Source organism: Zonotrichia leucophrys, chromosome 7, assembly GCF_028769735.1.
Source record: "Zonotrichia leucophrys gambelii isolate GWCS_2022_RI chromosome 7, RI_Zleu_2.0, whole genome shotgun sequence".
NCBI classification, from domain to species: Eukaryota; Metazoa; Chordata; class Aves; order Passeriformes; family Passerellidae; genus Zonotrichia; species Zonotrichia leucophrys.
In genome coordinates this window covers 14,120,082-14,142,163 of record NC_088177.1, presented here as the reverse complement: position 1 = coordinate 14,142,163, position 22,082 = coordinate 14,120,082, and the positions used below count along the sequence as shown (strand labels likewise).

Here is a 22,082-nt window from a genome sequence, read left to right as displayed (position 1 = left end):
ATGTGGTGGAGATGCCCTCCAAGGTGGGCCTCTCTGAAATAAGTATTTATTTAGATCTATTGTATGCATGGAGCATATTGTATATTCATGAAAAAAAATGACCTGCACATAACAAAAGCTACACTGGCCTCATTTATGTTTACCACATACACAGCAAAAACTTACCAGCTGTGCCAGATTGATTTTCTGCAGTGCTATACAAAAATCTACATCTCTTTTAGCAAATTGATACATATTTTCAGAATAATAATAATAATAAAAAATCCCAGTGGTACTCAAATGTATTTGACTGAATTAATCAAAAAATGCACAAAAATCTTGGAACAATGTCATCTGTTTTTTTCTTTCCCATATGTAAGATATTTCGAGAATAAAACTGCTTTAAATTGCTGTGCTAGAGGGGTTTTAAATCATGTGATAATGGGGAAAAAAAAATTATGGCATGTCAGCAAATTACAGGCTCCAAACAGCTCCTCCAGGCATTGATCCAGTTACACAGATACCAGCATCATTCCAGTGGCTGCCAAAACTTGAAAAACAGGTCATTTGCCCCTGGCCAATGACTAGCTAAAAGGCTACAGAGGAGAGGAAACAGGCTGTGTACAATGTTATTATCCAGTAATCATTTGGAAGTCAGGAGTCTATCATGAAATGGTATTTAAAAGTAAGAAATACAGTGGTTCAAAATTCAAGCTCATGGCAGTAAGAAGAAACACCAGAAATGCCTGTTATAAACTGGTATTTTAACAGCTGAAGTCAAGTTAGGAGAAAAAGAGCCCAGTTTTAACAGCTGAAACCAGTCACAAAAAATCAAAACCTAAAATGCACTCAGAAAGACACATTCTTTCAATCACTTCATACTTTTAATGAGTATTTTCCCTTTCCTGCTGACAGAAAGCCTAACAAGAAAACACAGGGGAGAGGGCAAATGCCACAGCCCTCCTGCAGCTGCTGGTAAATTCAGAGGTTGTTCTGTGTGCAAAACTATTTCTTCCTCCCATCTCCTTGAGTTGTAGCCAGATTAAACCCCAATTTCTTAGAACCTTGATGTTCCAAAAAAATAAAAATTAAAAAAAAAAGAAAAAAAATAGCTGGTGAGCTGAAGAATATCATTGCCTGTTTTTAGCCATGCTGAACTTTGATTAGTTCCTTGTCCCATGGGCATAGAAATTGCCACAGCATTTCCCCAAAGTGATGCTCTGCCTGGAGGGGCATTGAGGAGATGCAGACATCAGGCTGGAAATGAGAATTGAAATCCCAGGGACTGAAATCCTGGGGGTTGCTGTGAGCATCACACACAGGAGTGCTCACTTTGTGCCCCTGAACATCCAGACACAGATTAAAGGAGACCCAACCCCTGCTCTCGGTGCCTTTGGCCTTTTCTTTTGTGCTAACACAAGAATCTCCCTGACAAGAGGGAGTTGTGTCCTGCCTGCACTTGGATTTGCTGATATCAACTCTGCCAACAAGTCACTTTAAACTCCCACACAATGGTTTGGGAAGCACATTTTAAAAAGAATTATTCTTTGCACTCCTCAAGAGTAACAGCACAGGAGATATGAGGACACCTCATTGTGCCTCTACCCAAATGCTTGTGAAATGATAACGTGAAATAAAGGCAGAATTCAACAGTAACAATTTTGCACTCACACAGCCACATTCAGCACAGTTTTTCAGGCCAGTTGTTGCAGCCCAGAGAAAAGCAGGACATTCCCAGGGCCCAGAGCTCAGAGTTTGTGTGCAGCTCTAGTCCTACAGCACTGATCATTGCTTTCCAGCCTTCACATCCCCTGGCCAGCTCCCTCCTCACAAGCCCCACATCCATTTAATGTGCAAATTTATCACTAATTTAATGGCATTCAGTTATTAACAATGTCACAGTAACATCCAAGACACTTAATTTGCAAAGAAAATACTGCCTTTGTTTTTCTTTTTATAAATACCTTAATTTACAAGCCTTTAACAACAATTTCAAGTCCCAACAATGATGGGAACTGCAGTAGGATATTTTAATAACATATAAATCTATAAAAGGAGGCTCAACCCCTTTCATATAAGACTCAACCCCTTTATATATCCTTTCAGTATATACAAAATACACTGAAAAAACAGTTCACATAAAAATAATGAACACTTGGCTAGCTTTTTAACAAAACCAAAGCTGAAAACTTAAACAATGGATGAACCTTGTGCTTTTTTCTGGTCACTGACACGTGCCAAACACAAGTGGGTCAGCTGTATCTCAGTATTAAACAGATTTGACAGAACTCCTACAATTAGAAGAAAGAACTCAGTCCTTGCTAATTTGATTTGTGCTGCCTCAGAGGAAGGGATTCCTCTCTTGGCAAGGTCCACTGGAAATGCCAGCTCCTACAGCATTAAAATGTTTCTGATCAACCTTCATAGAAATGCAGCAGTTATTCAGACAGAGGGGGAAAAAGCCTTCTAACATTTAGCTACTTCAGTTCTGGGCAGTAAAACAGATTTTACTGAATTTACACCTGATTCCTTTGTGAAAAAATATTTAATGCCTGCAATTTGGCTTCATATCTCTGTCCTAACTCAGAAATCCTATCACAGAATTAAGCAAAAGAACTGCTTGGAATTGCAAGCTGGGTACAAACGTAACAGTGCAAAAACAAAAACAAAACAAAAAAAAAAACCAAAAAAAGAAAACCACAAAGCTCAATTATGGTCCATGCAATTTGTTCTTAATTCTGCAGACAAGCATGTCATCTTGTTACCATTTATGTGAGATTTAATTACCGTGGTCAAGGCCAGAGCCCTCCCAGGCACCAGTGTGTTCCAAACTCCACACAACTGAGGTGTGGGGGTGAAAACACACAGGGCACTGCCCAGGGGGAATTCCTACACATCCTGCCAGCCCTAAACCCTTTTTTTCCTCTATTAATCACCATGTTCCTACAGCCAGAGAGGTTCTGCACCTGGAAGGAGGCAGCTATCCTTCTCAAACTCACAGACAGCTACCCAGTTAACAATTACCTTATGGGATGAAAAGTAATTATAATCAAATTATTCCTTATCTCTTTCCTTCAGAGGGGGCTCCTCTCACCCTTGCCCAGAGGTGTTTAAACCCATGGCAGAAAATATGAGTTGATAGGAGCTCTGCGGCTCCTTCCTAACCAGGCAGAGAAATCCCAGGCTGTGCCATTTCCTTGCTCCCAGCTGACTGAACAACCCTTTTTCCATCTTTTACATCCACAGGACACCATAGTTTTTGGCTTAGCACAATTAGGGATATGAAAGGTGCACTGATCTGTAAAGGAACAATGTGTAATAAGAATAAAGGGTTTTGCTACACATCCAATATTGCCATGGGGGGTGGAAATCAATGAACACACAATCTAGACAGCCAACACACATCTGGCCTCTGCAAAAAAAGGTCATGCCAAAGCCATCCTCCTGCCCACAAACACCAATTGCTACTTCTTAAAATTCCCTTAAAACTAGTAAAATTCCCTTAAAACTACTAAAAGGAATAGCAGTGACAAACTACAAAAGATGGGGGGAAAATATGGGGAAACAAAAAGGGGGAAAACATATGGGAAAAATAAAAAAAAAGGAGGAAAAGGGGGAAAAAGCTATGGTGGAAAAAAAAAACAATGGGGAAAATGAGGAAAAAAAACACAATGGGGGAAAAAGAAAAGATGGGGAAAAGAAAGAAAGATGATGGGGGAAAAAGAAAGAAAGATGATGGGGGAAAAATAAAGATGGGGGAAAAGAAAGAAAGAAAGATGGGGGAAAAAGAAAGAAAGATGGCGGAAAAAGAAAGAAAGATGGCGGAAAAAGAAAGAAAGATGATGGGGGAAAAAAGAAAGAAGATGATGATGGGGAAAAAGAAAGATGATGATGATGGGGAAAAAGAAAGAAGATGATGATGGGGAAAAAGATATATACATAGAAAAAGTAGAAGCCCCCTTCAGTTCATGAAAAATCCATGTAGATGAGGGGCAGTTGTGCAGCCCCTGAGGGCTGGGGGTGACAGGGCAGGGCCAAGCCCCCTCCCCACAGGCCCCATCCCTCTGTGGGTACCTTTGTTCTGGAGTCCCTGGCACAGCACTGAGCTTGCTGCCCTGCACAGTGCATGGAAATGACATAAGAGGTGACCCCTAAACTGCCATAACTCTTTTATGGGTGCCTTGTGAGAGTTATTGTCAGGCTGGGGTGAGCTCTCTGCCTGGTTTTCAATTATGCCTCTCATAGCTATCAAATAAGCTGCAAATCTAATTAATAACCACTGCAGCCAAATGTGGGCTTCATTTGTTAGCTATCAGGGCTCTTTTATCCTGTCATACTCCATGCAGTAATTTATAGACCCTAGTACAAATGGGCATGCACATGTATAAAAAATCCTTCCAACTCTGCACAAATCACTCTATCTGTTCCAAATTGGTATCAGAAGATGTCATTTAGAAACTAATTATGTGATTCGTTAGAGGGATGTTTTATGTGCTACTCCTCTGATTTAAAACAGAAGCAGAAAATAAAGAGCCGAGCATTATTTGTCCTCTCTAAAAGGGAACAGGAGCTAAAATAAAAAATACACTCCAAGTGTTTTGGCCTGTGCAATTTTCACTTTGTCTTTATTAATTAGTTGTAAGCATAATCTGCATATTTCATTTTCTACAACTTATTACTGAACTGAGAAGCAAAGAAGCTCACACTGTTCACACAAGGTCTGAGAAAATCCAGCAAATACCTAACCAGATGTAAAAATCAGGAAAATAAAACCTTAGATTTAGATAAAACCAAAACATGCTCAGGACAACTAATACAACCATTCCACCTGGCTGCAAAAAGAAAATACTTGCAAGTTGACAACTACTGACAGGCTCACTCTTGCACTTAGCAGGAGGCTAAATTTGCCCCAACCCTCTCCAGAATCACTCTGGGAGTTAAAACTTTCCAGCCAGGGACTCGACACTAACCCCAAAGTGCTGGGTGAAGAACGGGGGTACATAAAGGCAGACACAGACTGCAGCAATTGCTAAAAATTGCCTTATTTACATTGATCTTTAGGCAAAGTGGCAGCATTATGGCTCTCATTTTAAAGCAAGTCGAGGCTGCACCTTGAAATGCTCTTTGGAAAAAAGATATTGATGTTTTACTGCTTTTAAACAATACAGATACCATAAAAAATATTTTTAAACAAACTGAAGCACAGAGATGATCAGCATTTGTCTATGAACAGCCAATCCTCATAATCTATACAGCACAGTTCTGTAGCTCTGCACTCCCTTAAAATATTTTAATGCAAAATCAAACTTTAGGATGCATATTTAAGAGAAGCTTTGGCAAACATCTTTGCAGGGACACAGAGCACATTACCAATTTCCAAGGACAAAGCAGCAAAACAGGGTCTGGGAAAGTAGGACACCACAGTATTCCCACTGCCCTATTTCTGGTCAGCCAATTTCCACAGAAGGCATCTACAAAATCTCAATTACGAGGGAGCAAAAGGTGCATCCTGGGGGGAACAGGCAGTCCCTTTTACACAGAGAAATTGCTACAGTAATTTTTATTGTAGGAGGAAGTTTAACCCAGTCTAGTCAGATCTAGCTGCTTCCACCAAGCTAGTGCTTCATAGTCAAGAAAAAGTGTAACAGATTAGAAATTAAAAAAAAAAAAAGAAATTTAGTACACTGTTGCCTAAGCTTTGTCACACATTAGGCTGCTAAAGTAAGCTTTTGCTGGGAAAAAAAAAAAAAAAAACAAACCACAATTATATTCTAACTCTGAGAGTTTTTTCAAACAAATTCTTTTAAATTTGCTTCAAATAATGCTTTATTTCAGATACAGAGAAACACTTCCTTATTTCACCTTATTTCTCTGATGAGAATATCACAGCTATTCTGTGACAGGCACATGCAGCCCACAGTGCCAGAATTGTCAGGCACCTGTATATGAGCTAAGAGGAAATGGAAATTATTTACTAGAAGCTCATTTATGTCAATGCATGCATCATTTCAGCACACACCTGCAGCATTCAGGTGGCCCTTCCTTCCACCTTAATGGGAAAATTAAAAATGGAGCATCGGAACACCTTTCACACACTGTTCTGACTCCTCAGTGCCTCACCAAGGAGGGGCTGCAGCTCTAGGAACAACTGGATGCTTTTGCTCTTCAGAGCCGAACAAAACATTGCAGGCAGAGATGTAAACCCAACAGCCTGCTGTCATCCCAAACAGAAATACACCTGCTTTCTGCTCTTTCCCTGTGCTCTGAAAACTCCCTTTCCCACCTCCTATTTCCCCTTGCCTTTGATCATGCCCTCCTTCCTTTGCAGAGTCTCCTTCCTCCACAACTCAATCCATCCTGGAGCCATCTCTGTGATGAGGAGTCCCTGTAATATTTCAGCCAGTAAGATCACTGGTTATGAAAAAAAAGACTTTTCTAAAGATGAGGTTTTCTGCAAGCCTCACACTGAAAAGAGTGGTGAATTTATTACACGGAATTAAATGCATTGGATCAAACCCATCAGGGTGAGCACTTGAAAGGGACACTTCTAATCTAGCAGACTGAAAAACTGCCAGGGATTTGCCTCTGGGAAATTAGCATGATCCAGAGAAAACTTCAAGGTTCTCAGCAAATTAATAGGTCTAAGACTAATTATATATTTAGTTCAAAACAGACCCCCAATGCAGCTTCATATGATAATGAAACTGTATCAGACAGTAAGAAGAAGCTGACTGCCTACTAACACACATATATTTTACAGAAAAGAACAAAGCCTTTTCCCCTTCTTAAAGGGATTTTGATGGGAAACAAAAGTAAATAAACAAAGAAAAAAACTCAACACACCAGTAAAACAGAATGTTTATCTGAGTCATACCTTGTCCGTTTTTTCCCAGCCAAAGCATTCAGACATGGCACCACTTTTACATTAAACTAGCACTGCCTTTTACTGATGTTTCCACAAAAAAAGCTGTTAGTTGCATTTATTTACTAACAAAAATTTTGTTTCACTTCAGCAGAATAATTTTTTTTCACTTCATTTTCCATTCACTGTATTTTCCTTTTATATCCAAGGGTTTATGTTTTGTACGGAGTTGTGTGCATACGTAAATACAAATCTTAAGCAAACAACAAGAGGAAAAGGAGATTTGCTTTTTGAAGAGAGAGGTAAAGAAAACTGCAAAACATTCTTACTAGAAATCATCTCCTTGAATACTTGTTGAAAAGTATTAATTTATGCCTCATTAGTACTTAGGCACTGAAAGGATTTCCAAAGTAGTCAATAGGTATTAGGTCAGGGTAAACCAATAAACTGCTCTCCTCACAACTTTTGCAATCAGTTCCTCCAAATTCAGAAGCAACTGAAAGGCAAGATGAAATACAGTCAGGACTAAATATGGCCAATATTGAACTCTGGCAAACTTGAGCTGTCACATTTTGAAGTGATATTTGCCCAGTATGATTATATCTGTACTTCCCAACAGACATTAAATTCCCATCCATCTCATCCCATGGCACACTTGTGCAGGTACTGATTGCAGCACTACCTTCAGTTCACATTAAAAAAAACAAAACAAAACAAAACCAAAAACATTTTAAAAAATGCTAACTTTTAATGCTTGCAATTATTTTAATGGATTTGGATTACTTCATAATCTGGGTGACCCCAGTATTCAAAATCTGTGTGATGGCATAGGCATATATAGCTTTTTCAATTTGAAGATCTGCTGTATATATGCTGAGTACTGATCTGATGACTTATTTGAACAAATAAACAAAAATAGCCATTTTCCACAACCAGATGTGTTCTGCCTTTAGAAGTGGTTACACTTCCACCCAAAGTCTCAGACCAGATGCATAAAAAAAGCTGCATAAGCACAATAATCATTCCACAAATGTTGACAGGAACCAAATACTGATGAAATTAAGGTCCTGGCAAATCAATAGAATAAGCCAGATGATCATAGGCAGTATCCCTGATGATTACTGCTGCATAATCAATGAACACCTTCCTGGAAGGATCCTGCTTGTGAGAAGCGCAGCAGAATGCCATCAGGCTAATCCATAAAGCTGCAAACCACTCACTCTCCTCCCATCCAGTGGGAACACCCTCCCAAGCACTTTGAAGTCTCCTGGTAAGAAATAGAAAATAGAAGGAAAATTCCCCTTGATATATTTTTATGGGCTACCTAAGCAAGAGCCATGAAATTCAGACAGGAAAGCAGCCATGAAGGTTAGATGGGATTTTTCCCCCCCTGTATTCCTTCAACACTGCATGGCATTTATGTCATTTAAAACATTCACTGGGACAATTTTCATGTACTGCTGCAAGGTACTCGTTTGGCGAGGAGTTGCAAGATGGTTTTTTCACCATTTGTGCCTTCTTCACAAATTAAAACCAGGCTGTGTCCCCACCCGAGCCAGAACATGGGAACTCACAGGACACAATAAACCTATGAGAATTAAAATTACCATAGCAACTCTGCATTTTGATTTGCTGCTATTTTGTTGAATCAGCCAGCCTGGCTCTCAGAGCCGTGGTTACTATGGAAGACTGAAGCAGAAATTCACCTTCCTGGGGCAAGGCAGACAGACAGCAGACAAGATGAAATGCTGCAGTCTGCAGAGCTTCACTTATTCAGGAGTCATTTATTTTAAATATCGTCCTCTGTAATTTGATTTAAGTGAGATAAATTATTAATGTTACAAGAATGAAATCTTAAATAAAATTTACCTTTCAAATTGAGATAAATTAGCAAGTGAAAGTGATTAAAATGAGCAAGCAAATACTAGAAAGAGCTCCCAAAACCTACAAAATAAAACAGCTTTGCCCAGGCATTTCAGAGGCGATTATAAGGTTATTTTTTTCATTTCAGATTACTCACTGGCTAATATTAAACCTGTAATGCTGCTCTTTCATTTTTTTTAAATCACTGCCAGTATCATTTTACCTTGCACCAGGGCTGAGGGAATGAAAATATTAAAAATTCAGTTTGTTACAGAATATTGGGGGAAAAAGTACAAAAGGGAATATTATAAAATCTTCATAATACTCTATTTTAAATACGGAGTTTTTATATAAACCCCACAATATATTACACACCTTCAAGAAAAATGGGCAAATGTCTATTAGAGGGTAAGCACACAATGTGGATTTCCCACTGATGAACTTCACAATTAAACTTTCAGCATTTACACAGCAAAAATAAATCAGTGAGCAGCAGCATCTTGACAAAATGTGACCATTTCTTGCAGAGAATTTAGAATTATTTGTCAAACCTACCCTCTAACAGTCAATATACTTGGACAGAAAGAATATTCCAGTACCCTTGCAACATGAATAATCTTTTTTTTTTTTTTTTTTAATCCTGATGCGTCAGGTACAGGATCTGTCTTGTGGAATTTCTAGTGGGGGCTTGTGAGTGGAATCGGCAGAAAAAAATCCTGTGCAATTTTAAACATACCCTCAATTTGACAGAAGGAGGGGAAAAAAATCACAGGAAAACAAAGCAGCACCTGTTCAAACATGACATTTAATGCTGTGAAACCCCAGGACAGACATGCATCCACAGACCAGAAATTCAAACATTAGTGCACATTATTCACTAATTGCAAAGGACAACCACTGTTGCATTCAGAGATATTTTTCAATAACAACCTGCTCACTACCCTTGTCTGAGAATACTTTCCTTCCCCTAAAGCTGTAAAATCTCATACCACTCCTTCAAGAAAGACATTTGTAATGCTGCTGCAATGTCTGTCTTTCACCTGCAGGAAAAGATCCTCTAATCCCTTGGAAGAAGGCCAATGTATAAAGACATATATGGAGAAAATAGAATTTAAAGTTTGCAGGACAACATTCCCTAAGGGTAGCTCTGTACACGTGGAATGGGAATTTTTTATTGCAAGAGTTAGGAAATCCACATTGCAGCAACAAAGCAAGAGCACCCAACAAGTTACAGTCTCTTTCATATAGAAATTTTCATTAAAGTGGAGTTTCATAAAGTGAATGATGAAAAAACACAAAGAATAGAGAGCACCAAGTATTAGAAAAATGATTGCAGATCCCTACTCATTTTAAATAGGTATTATTGCTCAGAGCTTAAAAAGGTTTAGAAAAAGAGAAAGTTGTGCCACATCAGGTCACAGGATAGAGGAAAACAATGGAATTCTTGGCAGCACAAGAACTCCTCAGGCCCAAGGATGCCATGCAGGAGAGCGGCAGAGCTGGGAGCGCTCACGGCTCAGGCCCTGCTGCTCAGAGCCATCGCTGCCTGCCTGCAGCTCAGCCCCACACCAAGCCCTCCAGAGCCAGCTGAGGGCCCAGCTGTGCTGCCTCCTGCACCAACACAAGCTCTCCCTGCCCAGCAGGTGCCCCAAGTCCTGCAGGGAGCAATGGGAAAACGACTTAGCTCCATGGAAACCTTTCCAGGAGGATGGAAATGGTTTTGTTGACACCCAGGCTAAGAACGGGGCAGTAAGCAATTTCTTTCCCCCCCCCCTAAATCCTCAAGGTTCATTCAGCACCTCTGAGATTGTGCCAGCTGGACTGGGGGGAAACAAATCCCCTTAAGTATTTCTGGGACAATCTGTGCCGTGGAGCACTGAAGAATCCAGCAGACAGACTTGTCAAGGCACAGGTTTTCTCTACTGTCCTTAAGAAAAAAACACTCAAAAAAAGCCACAAGAGGGGGAGAAGGAAGCTGACAACTAATTAAGAGGGAAACAGCCATGACGGATTCTTTTGCCCAACAGTGCACCCAAACTATGCAGGGTCTCACCAATGTTTCACTGGGTCTCATGCTGAATTTAATTAGAGGATTTTCTCAACCTCAGTGCTCCACAATCCAAAGAAACTCTCTACTGCAGCCCAGTGAGAGTAAGTTTTCTCCTTTGCTCCCAGAAACAATAGAATAAGCATCGGTGATATTTATCACAAGCCATAATTCATGTTATTAACAACTTTTATTGTTCTAAACACACAATCTACCAAAATCCTGCGTTTACCCAACATAAAACCACTCATTTCTCCTGTTCAGTCACTTAATGAAATGCTTCAAAACAGAGGAAGAATATTTTCCACAATTACATGAAAAAGCTTATCTTAATTCCATTAGAGCCTATAATAGGTGGAGAGGGTAAGAACATCCTTCTCCATCCCAGCAAAACAGACAATATTTCCAAATATCTTGACATCATTGACCTTCTCTCAGATTAGCACATAGAAATTACCAACCAGATTTGCTACCTCACAGCAAATGAGTTCCCTGAGAATGTTCCAATCAGTTTCATTTGGGAGCCTTGCTCATGCAGAGTCATTAATAATAAATAGATTTGGTGTTTTGCCAAGATTCATAACCAGCATCCATTTCAGCATATTGAGCCAACTGCATGCATCATATTTATGGAACAGCCCCAAATCTGCAGCAGAGGGTGTAACTCCACCTTGTCCCTGTTTTAGCATTGGGGGAAGGCACATGAAGGACATGAACCTGTTTAACCTTGCACAGGGAAGTTTTGGGGGCCCTAAACAGCAGCCTTCCCTCTCCCAGGAATTTACCAGGGATAAAGGGCCAAGAGCTCTGTTGAGATGCATGGCGGGCAACAATTCCCAGCAGCAGGCAAGGATCTGACTAGACAAGGAATTTGCTTCTCTCTCTAAGGATAAACAACCACAGGAATAGGTTGTCCAGAGAGGTTCCCCAATCCTGCAGCCTTCCATGGCCTGACAGCAAAGAGCTCCCAGGTGTGAGTTCAGTGCCAGCCCTGCTTTAAGAATGCCCCCGATGGCCCCTGAGCCTAAACACCCACCCAGATCCTCAGTTACTCTCAAATCATAGCAAATGAAACCAACCAGCATCATCTTCACTTATTTCAGCTGCTAATTTTAATACTACTAATAATTTTTATTAGCATTTAATTTTTAACAATAATTTAGCAAATCTGTCTGAAAGTGTTACCTGGACTACACCATCCTATGATAATTTAGAGCTCACAATCTGATGCAAGTTCCATGCCTCAGTATGGAAAATGGGGTAAAAAGATATACTTTGTCTTGCATGGCATTACATGATAACTCTTGCAGTAAGTGAAAACAGTAATACCAATGATTCTGAAAGTAAAATCAGTTTGAGTAATGAAAGGGCTGCTCAGTTTGACACACCAAGAACTGAAACTAAAACAACCTGAACCCTGAAAGCTACATGCACACACCAGTGGGAAAATTCAAGCATTAAATACAGGTAAAAGATAAATGAGAAATAAAGAAAATAAAAGTATGTGAGATACAAGAAGACATTCCAGAAGAGGCAGAGGTACTATTAAGGACCACACTGAAGCAAACAAACAAACCCCACCTAAATTCAGCTCTTTTCTCCACAATAAACTGCACCACAATGAGTCAGTGCTCCAACTGATCTGCCGCACTGTGTTTAGTGAAAGCAGCCAAACCAACACTCAAAAGGCACAGGATGGAGCCCTCATCACTCCCACAACACTCCACAGACCTCAGAGCACTTCTGGGGTGCAGTGCTCACATCAATCATGGCTTTCAACCAACCACAGCCTTCTGGGGACAAGTTGAAGCAGCTCTGAGTTTCTCTCTATTCTTCTGTTTCATGAACTCTTCATGCACATGGCTCAGTGCGTGCCTCATACTCATACCTATAAGCACTGCATCATGTTCAACACACACAAAAAAACCCAACATCCCCCACCACAGCTGCCATGCAGCTTAACTTGTGCAGCTGCCAGTGGCTCAGGTAAGGCCCACACCAAAACCAGCACATTTCTCAAAATGGGGCGAGGAAAAATCACAAGGTAGAGGGACAAAACTGGTTTTTGCTCTCTAACCCACCACAAGGCACACTTCATTTCATGTAATCTCAATGAGAGGCCACCTCTTGCCTCTTCCCTTGGTAGAAATGCAGTTTCTTTTGTACCTGGCACTGTCAACAGTAAATGCAGAATGCTGGAGAAAGGGTTATGTGGAAGTCCAGCAGGAGGAACTGACCATGCAACTGCCTCATTTCCACATTATGACAATTGTGCCCTGAACCTGACTTCTTTCAGACAGCAGAGACTCTCTTTGAGTCCATAGGGTGAAGTATAAACAGGGAAGAGAAAGAAGGACAAGAAGTGGAGGGGAAAGAACAAGGGTCCATGCCTGCCCTTGGTGAGACTTAGGGGAATTATGCACACACAGACAGGAAAGATCATCACTGCCAGGTCTGTCCGCCCCAGCAGGGCACACAGATGGCTGCCAGGAGCTACATCAGGCACGGCCACACATCACCAGGGTGATGCCATGCAAGTGCCACGAGCTGCAGACCTGCCACTGTCACTGTGGTGTTTACAACAATGCACAACGTGCTTACAGCCAGGGTCGTTTGGGAAGTTAGGGCAGCTGGTCCAGCTGAGACTGGAGGAGACTTTATCCACATCCTCTACAAACCACTCACAGCTCCTTGTGAAGCTCACAGCACGTGGTTTTGTACTGGTACTGGCCAGAAGTGCTGGTGGCACACACAGCCCTGCACTCTGGCTGAGAAGCTGTGCTAAGGCACTTTGGAGGGTGCTCCACACTCAGCACTGGTCTAGAGCAAGAACCTGCTCACACTACAGTCCATCAGCGCTCTCCTGTATGGAAGACCTAAGTCATCCCTTCCTGACCTAAATCCCCCCAGATTCCAGGGCAACAAGCTGCTCAAAGGTTGCCCTCTGTGCCTGGTGTAGATGTGAAAGGGAGATGTGCTCTGTGCTGCAGGCTGAGTTTGGAAGGACTGCCCTTCCCCTTTCCCAGGAACCCAGCTCTGCTGAAGGGATCTGGAATGCTTCTCCCAGCTGAGCACACCCTGAGTGTCACAGACATCTTTTATGAAAAATCCTTTCCTCAGGAACAAAATGTAAACAATGGTTATCTGCTGCTGTGGGATGCAACAGGTGCATCTGTGATTGGTCTCATGTGGTTGTTTCTAATTAATGGCCAACCACAGTCAGCTGGCTTGGACAGAGAGTCCGAGACAGCTGCCTTTGTTATCATCCTTTCTTTTTCTATTCTTAGGATTTCCTCAGAAGGCAAGCTTTCTTCCATTCTTTTAGTATAGTTTTAATATAATATATATCATAAAATAATAAATCAGCCTTCTGAAACATGGAGTCAGATCCTCATCTCTTCCCTCAACCTGAGACCCCTGTGAACACGGTCACACCCTGATTGAAACCTGCCCTACTAAACACCAGGCTTAGGGAGCTCTGCACGATGAACCCATTCTCTTCAACTTTCCCAACCCCAAATTCCCTAGCACAGCTTCTCCCAGCAGATACCCTTCCCCAGTCCTGGTTGTCGAGCTGTGCACACTCACACCCTCCCCTCAAACCTGTGCTGGCAGGAGAAGTGCTCTCAAACCTCGTGTTTTCTGCCACAAGCAGTGCCAGACAAGCAAGGCAGGAAATGCAACAGCTGCTTTGCAGCCTGCTGAATGCAACTTCTTGTTGTGTGGAAGGTGGTAGTTCATGCAGGAGCTGTGCTGGATCACCTCTGACAAAGCCAGGACTAGGCAGGAGGAACCAAACCTGATGGTTTCAACACCCCGGGCAAAGCCAGGATTAAGCAGGAGGAGCCAGACCTGGTGGTTCCAACCTGCTGAACACAGGAGAGTTATTTGAGAATAAAATAACTCTGATGGTTCAGGGGAATGGTTGATCACAGAACCTGGGTGCTCCAGATGTAAAACCTATGAATTAGGAATGGAACAGTATCAGGAGTAATGAAGAGGACACATTTGCTCTGCCACATTGTGCCTCAAGTCCCCATTCGCTACAGATGGATACAGTGATGTAAAAATATGCAACTTTCAAGACAACAAAGTAGTCTGTGCTGTTTTGCTAAGTTTGACACACCAAGAACTGAGTTTATTTTGAATAAACTTTCCTCTCAGATCTTTGCCTGTGTCTTCAAAGACTTCATCTACTGAGCTAGTTCACAGAGAAAGCTTGCTACAGATCCCCAGTGACCCATATAGCAGCTGCATTCCAAATTCTCAGCCTGACAGTAACTCTGTGAATGTTTTTACATAGCAATTGCCCTTTGATGGTGCACTTTCTGCCAACACATTGACAAGAAGCAAACTTTAGCAAAACAAACAAGAGCTGCAGAAACAACCACCTTGCAATGGGTACCTTCCTGCCATCATTAATCCCTTGTTTCCTGCCACTTCTGACCGTGTATCCATGGACCCTGATTCCATGAATGCTAAAAGACATTGTGTCTCTCAACAGTTCTCAAAAAGACATTGTCTCTCTCCGTTCCTCACAAAGAAAACTACAATCAAGGCAAGTTTGCTGAAATCAAGCTTTCTGAGGTATAGAACATGATGCTGTATGATGTATTACAGGCTTCAGTGAAAGCAAGCTCAGGAGAGATGTGTCACTCTTCAGAGCTTCTCACTATCCCTGTTTTTATGCAGATTCTCTTCCGAAAAAAATCCCCAAAAAACTTATTACATATTTTTTCATGTGTTTTTCACCATGAAAAACCCCAAACTCCTCTTTTTCTTGTGCTGGCAACTGAGTGACCTACATCCTGGAGCACGTGCATCTATGAACATTTCTTTTTCCTTATTCATTCCCATTTCCAGCTGCAGATGCTTCATCCCCTCTCATTAGTGTCCTAATGCCCTCCCTGGTATTTTGTTGCATTACCAAGTCTTAGAGCAGCACAGAAAGCTCAGACACTTAAGAACATCATCTCCAGCAAATCAGGACATGTCCAAGTCCTGCATTCTTTCTCACCTGGCTCAGAAGCCAACACTGCAAACACCAGAGGATGGGAATCCTGAGAAAAATGAACAGCAGATCAAAGGCCATTTTCTGAGCTGATTTCTATAGGTGGAATTATCTTAAATCACTAAACCATTTGGCTGGGCTATGCACGTAGCACTGCTAACTTGAACATAAACCTTTTCCCTGACACCAGTTATATTCCAGGATAAGAGGGTTGTGTTGTTGCTGGTATAAAACAAAAATAATGCCAGCTCTGATCAGAAGCCTCTATTCAGACAGCCCTGGCTCCTTGAGCAGGAACTGTATCCCACATAACTGCTGAGCCATGAAAATGACTGAATTTCCTCCTTACTGGAATGCTAAAGAATCTCCCACACAGCTTTTAATTCCTCCCTCATTTTCCTGTGGTATCTGACTGCAACAAAAGCTCTAAAACAAAACTGGATTGATTGCTGCCCTACTAATCCCCAATCCAGTGACTTTGGGGACAGCAAACCACAGAGATTATTCCATCAAGTGACAAAGAACACACTACACCATGGGGCTAAGTGCATTATTATGTGTTGTTGCTCAAATTCAAACCCAGACACATGTAACAAGATATCAGAACCAAATGCTCCTCTAAATACCCAAGTATTAGTATCAGCTACACACCAATATACAAAATATTCTACAGCAAGAAACAGGGAACACCATGATTAAAAAAGCAGTAAATCACACAGACATGTTGTTTTGGAGAAATGTTTCTCTTTTGGTGTTTCTCTTCAAATAAAAAGGAAGCATGAGAAATTCTTCCTGATCATTCCAGTAGGAGGAAACTAAGACAACATAGAAAAGAGTTTAGAAAACTCTGAGCCAGAAATGACTTGTCTGCAGCACAGCTTCACATCAGGCAGCCACTGATCACCACATGCAGGCAGACAGTGCTGAGACATGGGCTCAGACCCAAATTCCACAGGCAGCATCCAGGCAGTGCATTTGTCTCCAGCAGGTAAAAAAATAATCTCTGATTTTCTTCTGGGTTTGTCAACAATCACATATTTATCTCATCTGTCTCCACAAACAGGGGTTTGTGTATTAACAAATAAATGCACAGAGCAATTCCAAATCCCCCCTCTCCTTTGTTCAGCACCGCTGTTAGCTGCTACAGCTTTTGAATTTCACCCCACAGAACCAAGCTAATCTCCCCACTGCATGCAAAGCCATCTGCATAAAAAATAATTTAAAAAACAATCACAAAATCAAGATAAACTCCTTTTCCCCTGAATTCTGGACCGAGAGGCAGATTGGGCATGGTCTATAACAAATAACGGGGCAAGGTTTTTCTTGTTCATGCTGGGATCACAAAAGGTAAAAGGACTACTCACACTTGAAAAAAAACCCCAAACTTATTTTAAAATATTGTTCAAGTCTAATTTAATGTCTCAACATGGTAAAAACCCTCCAAGATGAAGATGCTGTATGTCACCCTGTGCAAAGTGACAGTTGCCACTGACACAGCTGCTTTTTCTGCAGCTGCTCATTCAGTGCATGTCAGACCTGCCTGCCCCAGAGCTGATACAGATAACCATCACTTATTCAATTAGTGGTCTCTGCTCTATTTATAGAGCAATATCTGCATTAGAAAGGGAATAATAATGCCCCACATCAGGATAGCCCAAGTCTCATGGACATTAAAGAATGTGACTCTCAGCTCCTGTGAAGAATGCACCTCAATAAAGATAAAGAAAAGGGAACATGGAAAACAAAACCAGATTGGCCTGGATCAGAGCCAGGACTATAATTCACTGAATTCTGTGCTCAAGCCTGCTGACCTCGATGATGAATATCTGAGGCTCCCAGAGGCTTCTCTCCAATTGCTCCTGCACACCAGAGCCCGGATTTCCAAACTGCCACAAGGAAAATGCAAAAATCACTATGAATAAGGAAGAACCAGGGCAGGTTCTCCACTCCAGCAATCACCACCCTAACCAGAGAGACCTGTCTCTCTTGCTCTCCAATTTTTTTATTTTCTTCTTAATTTTGGAAATTAAAGAAGAATCTGTGAGATGAGACCAGTCAGAATAACTCCATGGACTGGGCCCCTCTTGGATGTGTCCTCTGCTTTCTTATAGAACTTATTTCTCTTGGCAGGGGCAAGTTTGCTGATGTTTTTAGGGGAAAAAAGGGAGATGAACAGAAAGTCATGAAGTGCCACTACCTTCTCCCTGTGAGCACAGAGTGAGCACCCCAGACTCTGCACACAGCTGTGCTGACTTCAGCATCCCTCCTCAGCCAGCACAGCCATCCCAGCGGCAGGAGCCGCTTAATCCGGGAGGGAATTGATCTGTAAAACGCTGTAATGAGCTTCGACAGAACAGGGCCATCGATAGGGGAACACACGTCAAAGGGCAGCAGGCTGAGAGCTCCAGCCCTGCCCTGTGCCCAGGCAGGATCAGCCTCCTCTGCTGGGCAGCTCTGGGGTCCCCATCACCCTGAACAAACCCAAATCTAGGCAGGATAAACCTCCTTGGGCTCACATCACCCTGCACAACCCCAAATTCAGGCAGGCTCCTCCTCACTCTGGGGTCCCCATCACCCTGAACAACCCCAAATTCAGGCATTCTCCTCCTCAGTCCCCATCACCCTGAACAACCCCAAATTCAGGCATTCTCCTCCTCAGTCCCCATCACCCTGAACAACCCCAAATTCAGGCAGACTCTTCCTCCATCCCCATCACTCTGCACAACCCCAAATTCAGGCAGGCTCCTCCTCACTCTGGGGTCCCCACCACCCTGCACAAACCCAAATTCTCTCGGTCCCCATCATCCTGCACAACCCCAAATTCAGGCAGACTCTTCCTCAGTCCCCATCACCCTGCACAAACCCAAATTCTCTCGGTCTCCATCACCCTGCACAACCCCAAATCCAGGCAGGATAAACCTCCACAGTCCCCATCACCCTGCACAACCCCAAATTCAGGCAGACTCTTCCTCAGTCCCCATCACCCTGCACAAACCCAAATTCTCTCGGTCTCCATCACCCTGCACAACCCCAAATCCAGGCTGGCAGAAGGCAGAGCTGCCTCCAGCCCCTGCAGGTGCAGGAGTGGCCCCTTGCCCTGAGCAATGGCTCTGCTGGAAAGGCAGCAGCCATTTAGCCCTCCTACCTGGCAGCTGTTGAGCATTTAACACAAAAAGACATTAGTGTCCATTATAGATAGGTCTGGAGTCCCCTTCTCCTTCTAAAAACGTCCAAAATGTCAATAAAGCAAAAATTGCTTACATGCTTTGCTGAAATGCCACACAAAAAAGTCAAAGGTGGTTAGTAGTTTCTTCAGAGAAATAAAAGTTTCAGAGCAGCAATTAGCTTATATTTCTCAAAGTCTACCATTGACTTTTTTCAGCTTTTTTAAAATAAAAAAATATTAATCAAGATCATTTAGAAATCCAGCCAGCAAGTGAAAAAAACCCTTTAACTATATTTAAGCCGAACATTAATGCAGACAACTCAAATTATAATTTTTAATATTCATAAATTGAGAGTGAACATGATGAAAGTGATTTCTAGAAATCACTTTCTGGACTCTCATACCTCAGAACCTGTGATGCCAAATAAGCAAATAAAAGAAAGCAGCAAGAGCTGGGCACGTGGGCCTGCAAAAACAGCAAACCAAGAGAACAGGCATCAAAATGTTAGATACCAACAAAGACCTTGGCCAGGGCTGAAGGAGATAAGGTAACAGAGCTTCTGGAAAAGAAATCAATACCTGAAACCAAAGAGGATCATTGAATCAGAAAAACTATCCTTGTTTTTTTTTTTTGGCACTCAATTTTTAATGAGCAAAATGTTCACTGTCCAAGTCAGAAATGCTGCCAATGCCTTTTAAGTGGTGTTTGCTGGTGATTAATGGTATATCCTACTAAAATTATGATAAGAAGCAAACCAATGAAAAATCATCAGTGGAAATGAAAAAAAAAAAAAACAAGGACCAAGATGTTCATCAAATGTCCTTCTTCACTTCTTCAAAATGCTACAGTTTTAATGTTTGGAAAATAATAATAAAAACAAACCCAAAGCCACACAAAAAAGACCTGAAGAGCAAATCAAGGCATTTTAAGAGTGTATAAAGAAAAAAATTTAAGACTCTGTTCATTTTCTATCAAATCTAGTTACTTGTCCTACATCTTAAAGGAGTTGCAAGCAAATACTGCAATTTAAATATCTTTGCTTGTATTTCCTAATTAACAAATATACTTCAGCAGCTTTGCAAATTGGCTTGAATTCAGGAAAATATTAACCATCTGCCTGAAACTAAGCACATTTTATACCTTCCTGAAGTCAGCTGGAAAGAGAAGCATGCATGCCTATATGCTAAAAATGAACATATGCTCCAGTGATATGCTGAAATGGAGCCTTGGTGCTAAAAGGTCTTAATTCATGCTTGAAACCATCTTGAAATTCTTTGGTGAAAGGAAGTATGGCAAGAAAAACACTGGGTTTATCCTCATTTGAGCCACTAAACTTCAGACTATATATATATTTTTTAAACCAGATGACAGCACAGATACCTCATCATTCTTTCTGGCTCTGCAAAGGGGTACCCCCAAATATTTGGCTGCAAAACCAAGGCCTGAAGCTGAAACATGCACATTATTCCCGTGGTCTTGGGTAAGCATCTGCAGAGGGGCTGCAAAAACTAACGAGCTCAGCAGCCCCATCACTCATTTGACAGGCTCAAGATGCTCGCACACGTAGCAGCTGGGTTATTTTTAAAGCGACGCAGAAATATCCACAGAAACATACACGGAAATAAACACCCGACTATGAGACACACATATACATTTCTGTTCCACGGACGCTCGGCTGTCTCCCTGGGGCCATTCCTGCCAGCAGCAGGAATCCCTGGAGCCCCAATGGCCAAGGCCGGGCTCGGGTAGCCCGAGGTGCGGATCAGTGCCCGATCCCGGGGGGGAGCGGCCATCCCGCAGAGGGGAAGGGGGACGCAGGGGAAGGGTCGGTACCGGATGCAGGGATGGGGGTCGGTACCGGATGCGGGGGAAGGGTCGGGACAGGATGCAGGGAAGGGAACGGTAACTGATGCAGAGGAGGGTTCGGTACCTGATGCGGGGAAAGGGTCGGCAACGGACGCAGGGATGGGGTCGGTACCGGACGCAGGGTACCTCATACAGAAGAGGGTTCGGTACCGGATGAAGGGATGGGGTCGGTACCTCATACAGAGGAGGATTCTGTACCTGATGCCGCGGCGGGGGCGCCCCCGGGCAGCGCCGCTCGCTGTTGCTGCGGGCGGGTGGCGGCGGCGGCGGCGGTGGCGGGGGGCGGCCTCCCCATCATCATCATCATCACCACCATCAGCAGCAGCCCCGGGAGCAGCGCGGAGAGGCGCCCGCAGGTGCCCGGCATGGCGAGCAGCCCGCGGGCAGCGGAGGCATATTGCGGGAGCGCGGCCGGCGCAGCGCTCCGCACCCGCGGCCCCGGGCCCGGCTCTGCTGCTGCTGCGGCAGCGGCGCTGCCCGCCCGCCCACCGACCGACGTGCCGGGGCGGGGCCGAGCGGGGCCGCCTCCCACAGGTGCCCGGGATGTCACCGTCCCTCTCCCCCAGGTACCCGGGATGTCGCCCCCTCTCTCCCCCAGGTGCCCGGGATGTCACCGCCTCTCTCCCCCAGGTGCCCGGGGTGTCGCCCCCTCTCTCCCCCAGGTGCCCGGGATGTCACCACCCCCCTCCTCCAGGTGCCCGGGGTGTCACTGCTCTGAGGCCGCCCCGCTCGCATCGCCCCCCGCACTTGTTGCCGCGGGGCAGCCGCGGTGTCAGTGACCCACAGATCCACAGAACCACGGAATCCACTGGGCTGGAAAAGGCCTTCGAGGTCACCGAGTCCACCCTGTGGCCCAAGACCACCGTGTCAAGCGCTGAGTGCCATCTCCAGGCTGTCCTGAAACACCCGCAGGCATGGTGACTCCGCAGGAATGGTGACTCCACCGCCTCTCCGGGCAGCCCGTTCCGATGTCCGATCACCCTTTCTGTGAAAAAACTCTGCCTAAGCCTCCCCTGGCACAGCTTAGGGCTGTGTCCTCTCCTCCTGAGCCCATCTGGCTGCTGCTGCTGCTGCTGCTGCTGCTGCTTTCAGGGAGCTGCAGGAGCGGCGAGGTCTCCCCTGGGCCGCCTTTTCTCTGGGATAAACACGCCCGGCTCCCTCAGCTGCTCCTCATCTCACTTGTGCTCCAGAGCCTTCCCCTTCTCTGGCCTCACAAACACATGTACACACATTCCAGTTTTACTAATGTGCATCCTTAATTGTAAAAAATACATTCAGGAGAGCTAA

General features: G+C 43.4%; 1 protein-coding gene across 2 annotated transcripts in view; it reads right to left on the bottom strand.

The window, feature by feature from the left end:
- FAM171B (family with sequence similarity 171 member B) overlaps positions 1-21,280 on the bottom strand; it is a 38,608-nt gene extending 17,328 nt beyond the window's left edge. For both annotated transcript variants that reach the window (XM_064717882.1, XM_064717883.1), the window contains exon 1: positions 20,994-21,280. In XM_064717882.1, the coding sequence (XP_064573952.1) occupies positions 20,994-21,162 (169 nt within the window). In that variant the 5' untranslated portion in view covers positions 21,163-21,280. The remainder of the gene's footprint in view (positions 1-20,993) is intronic.
- Positions 21,281-22,082: the final 802 nt, after the last annotated feature.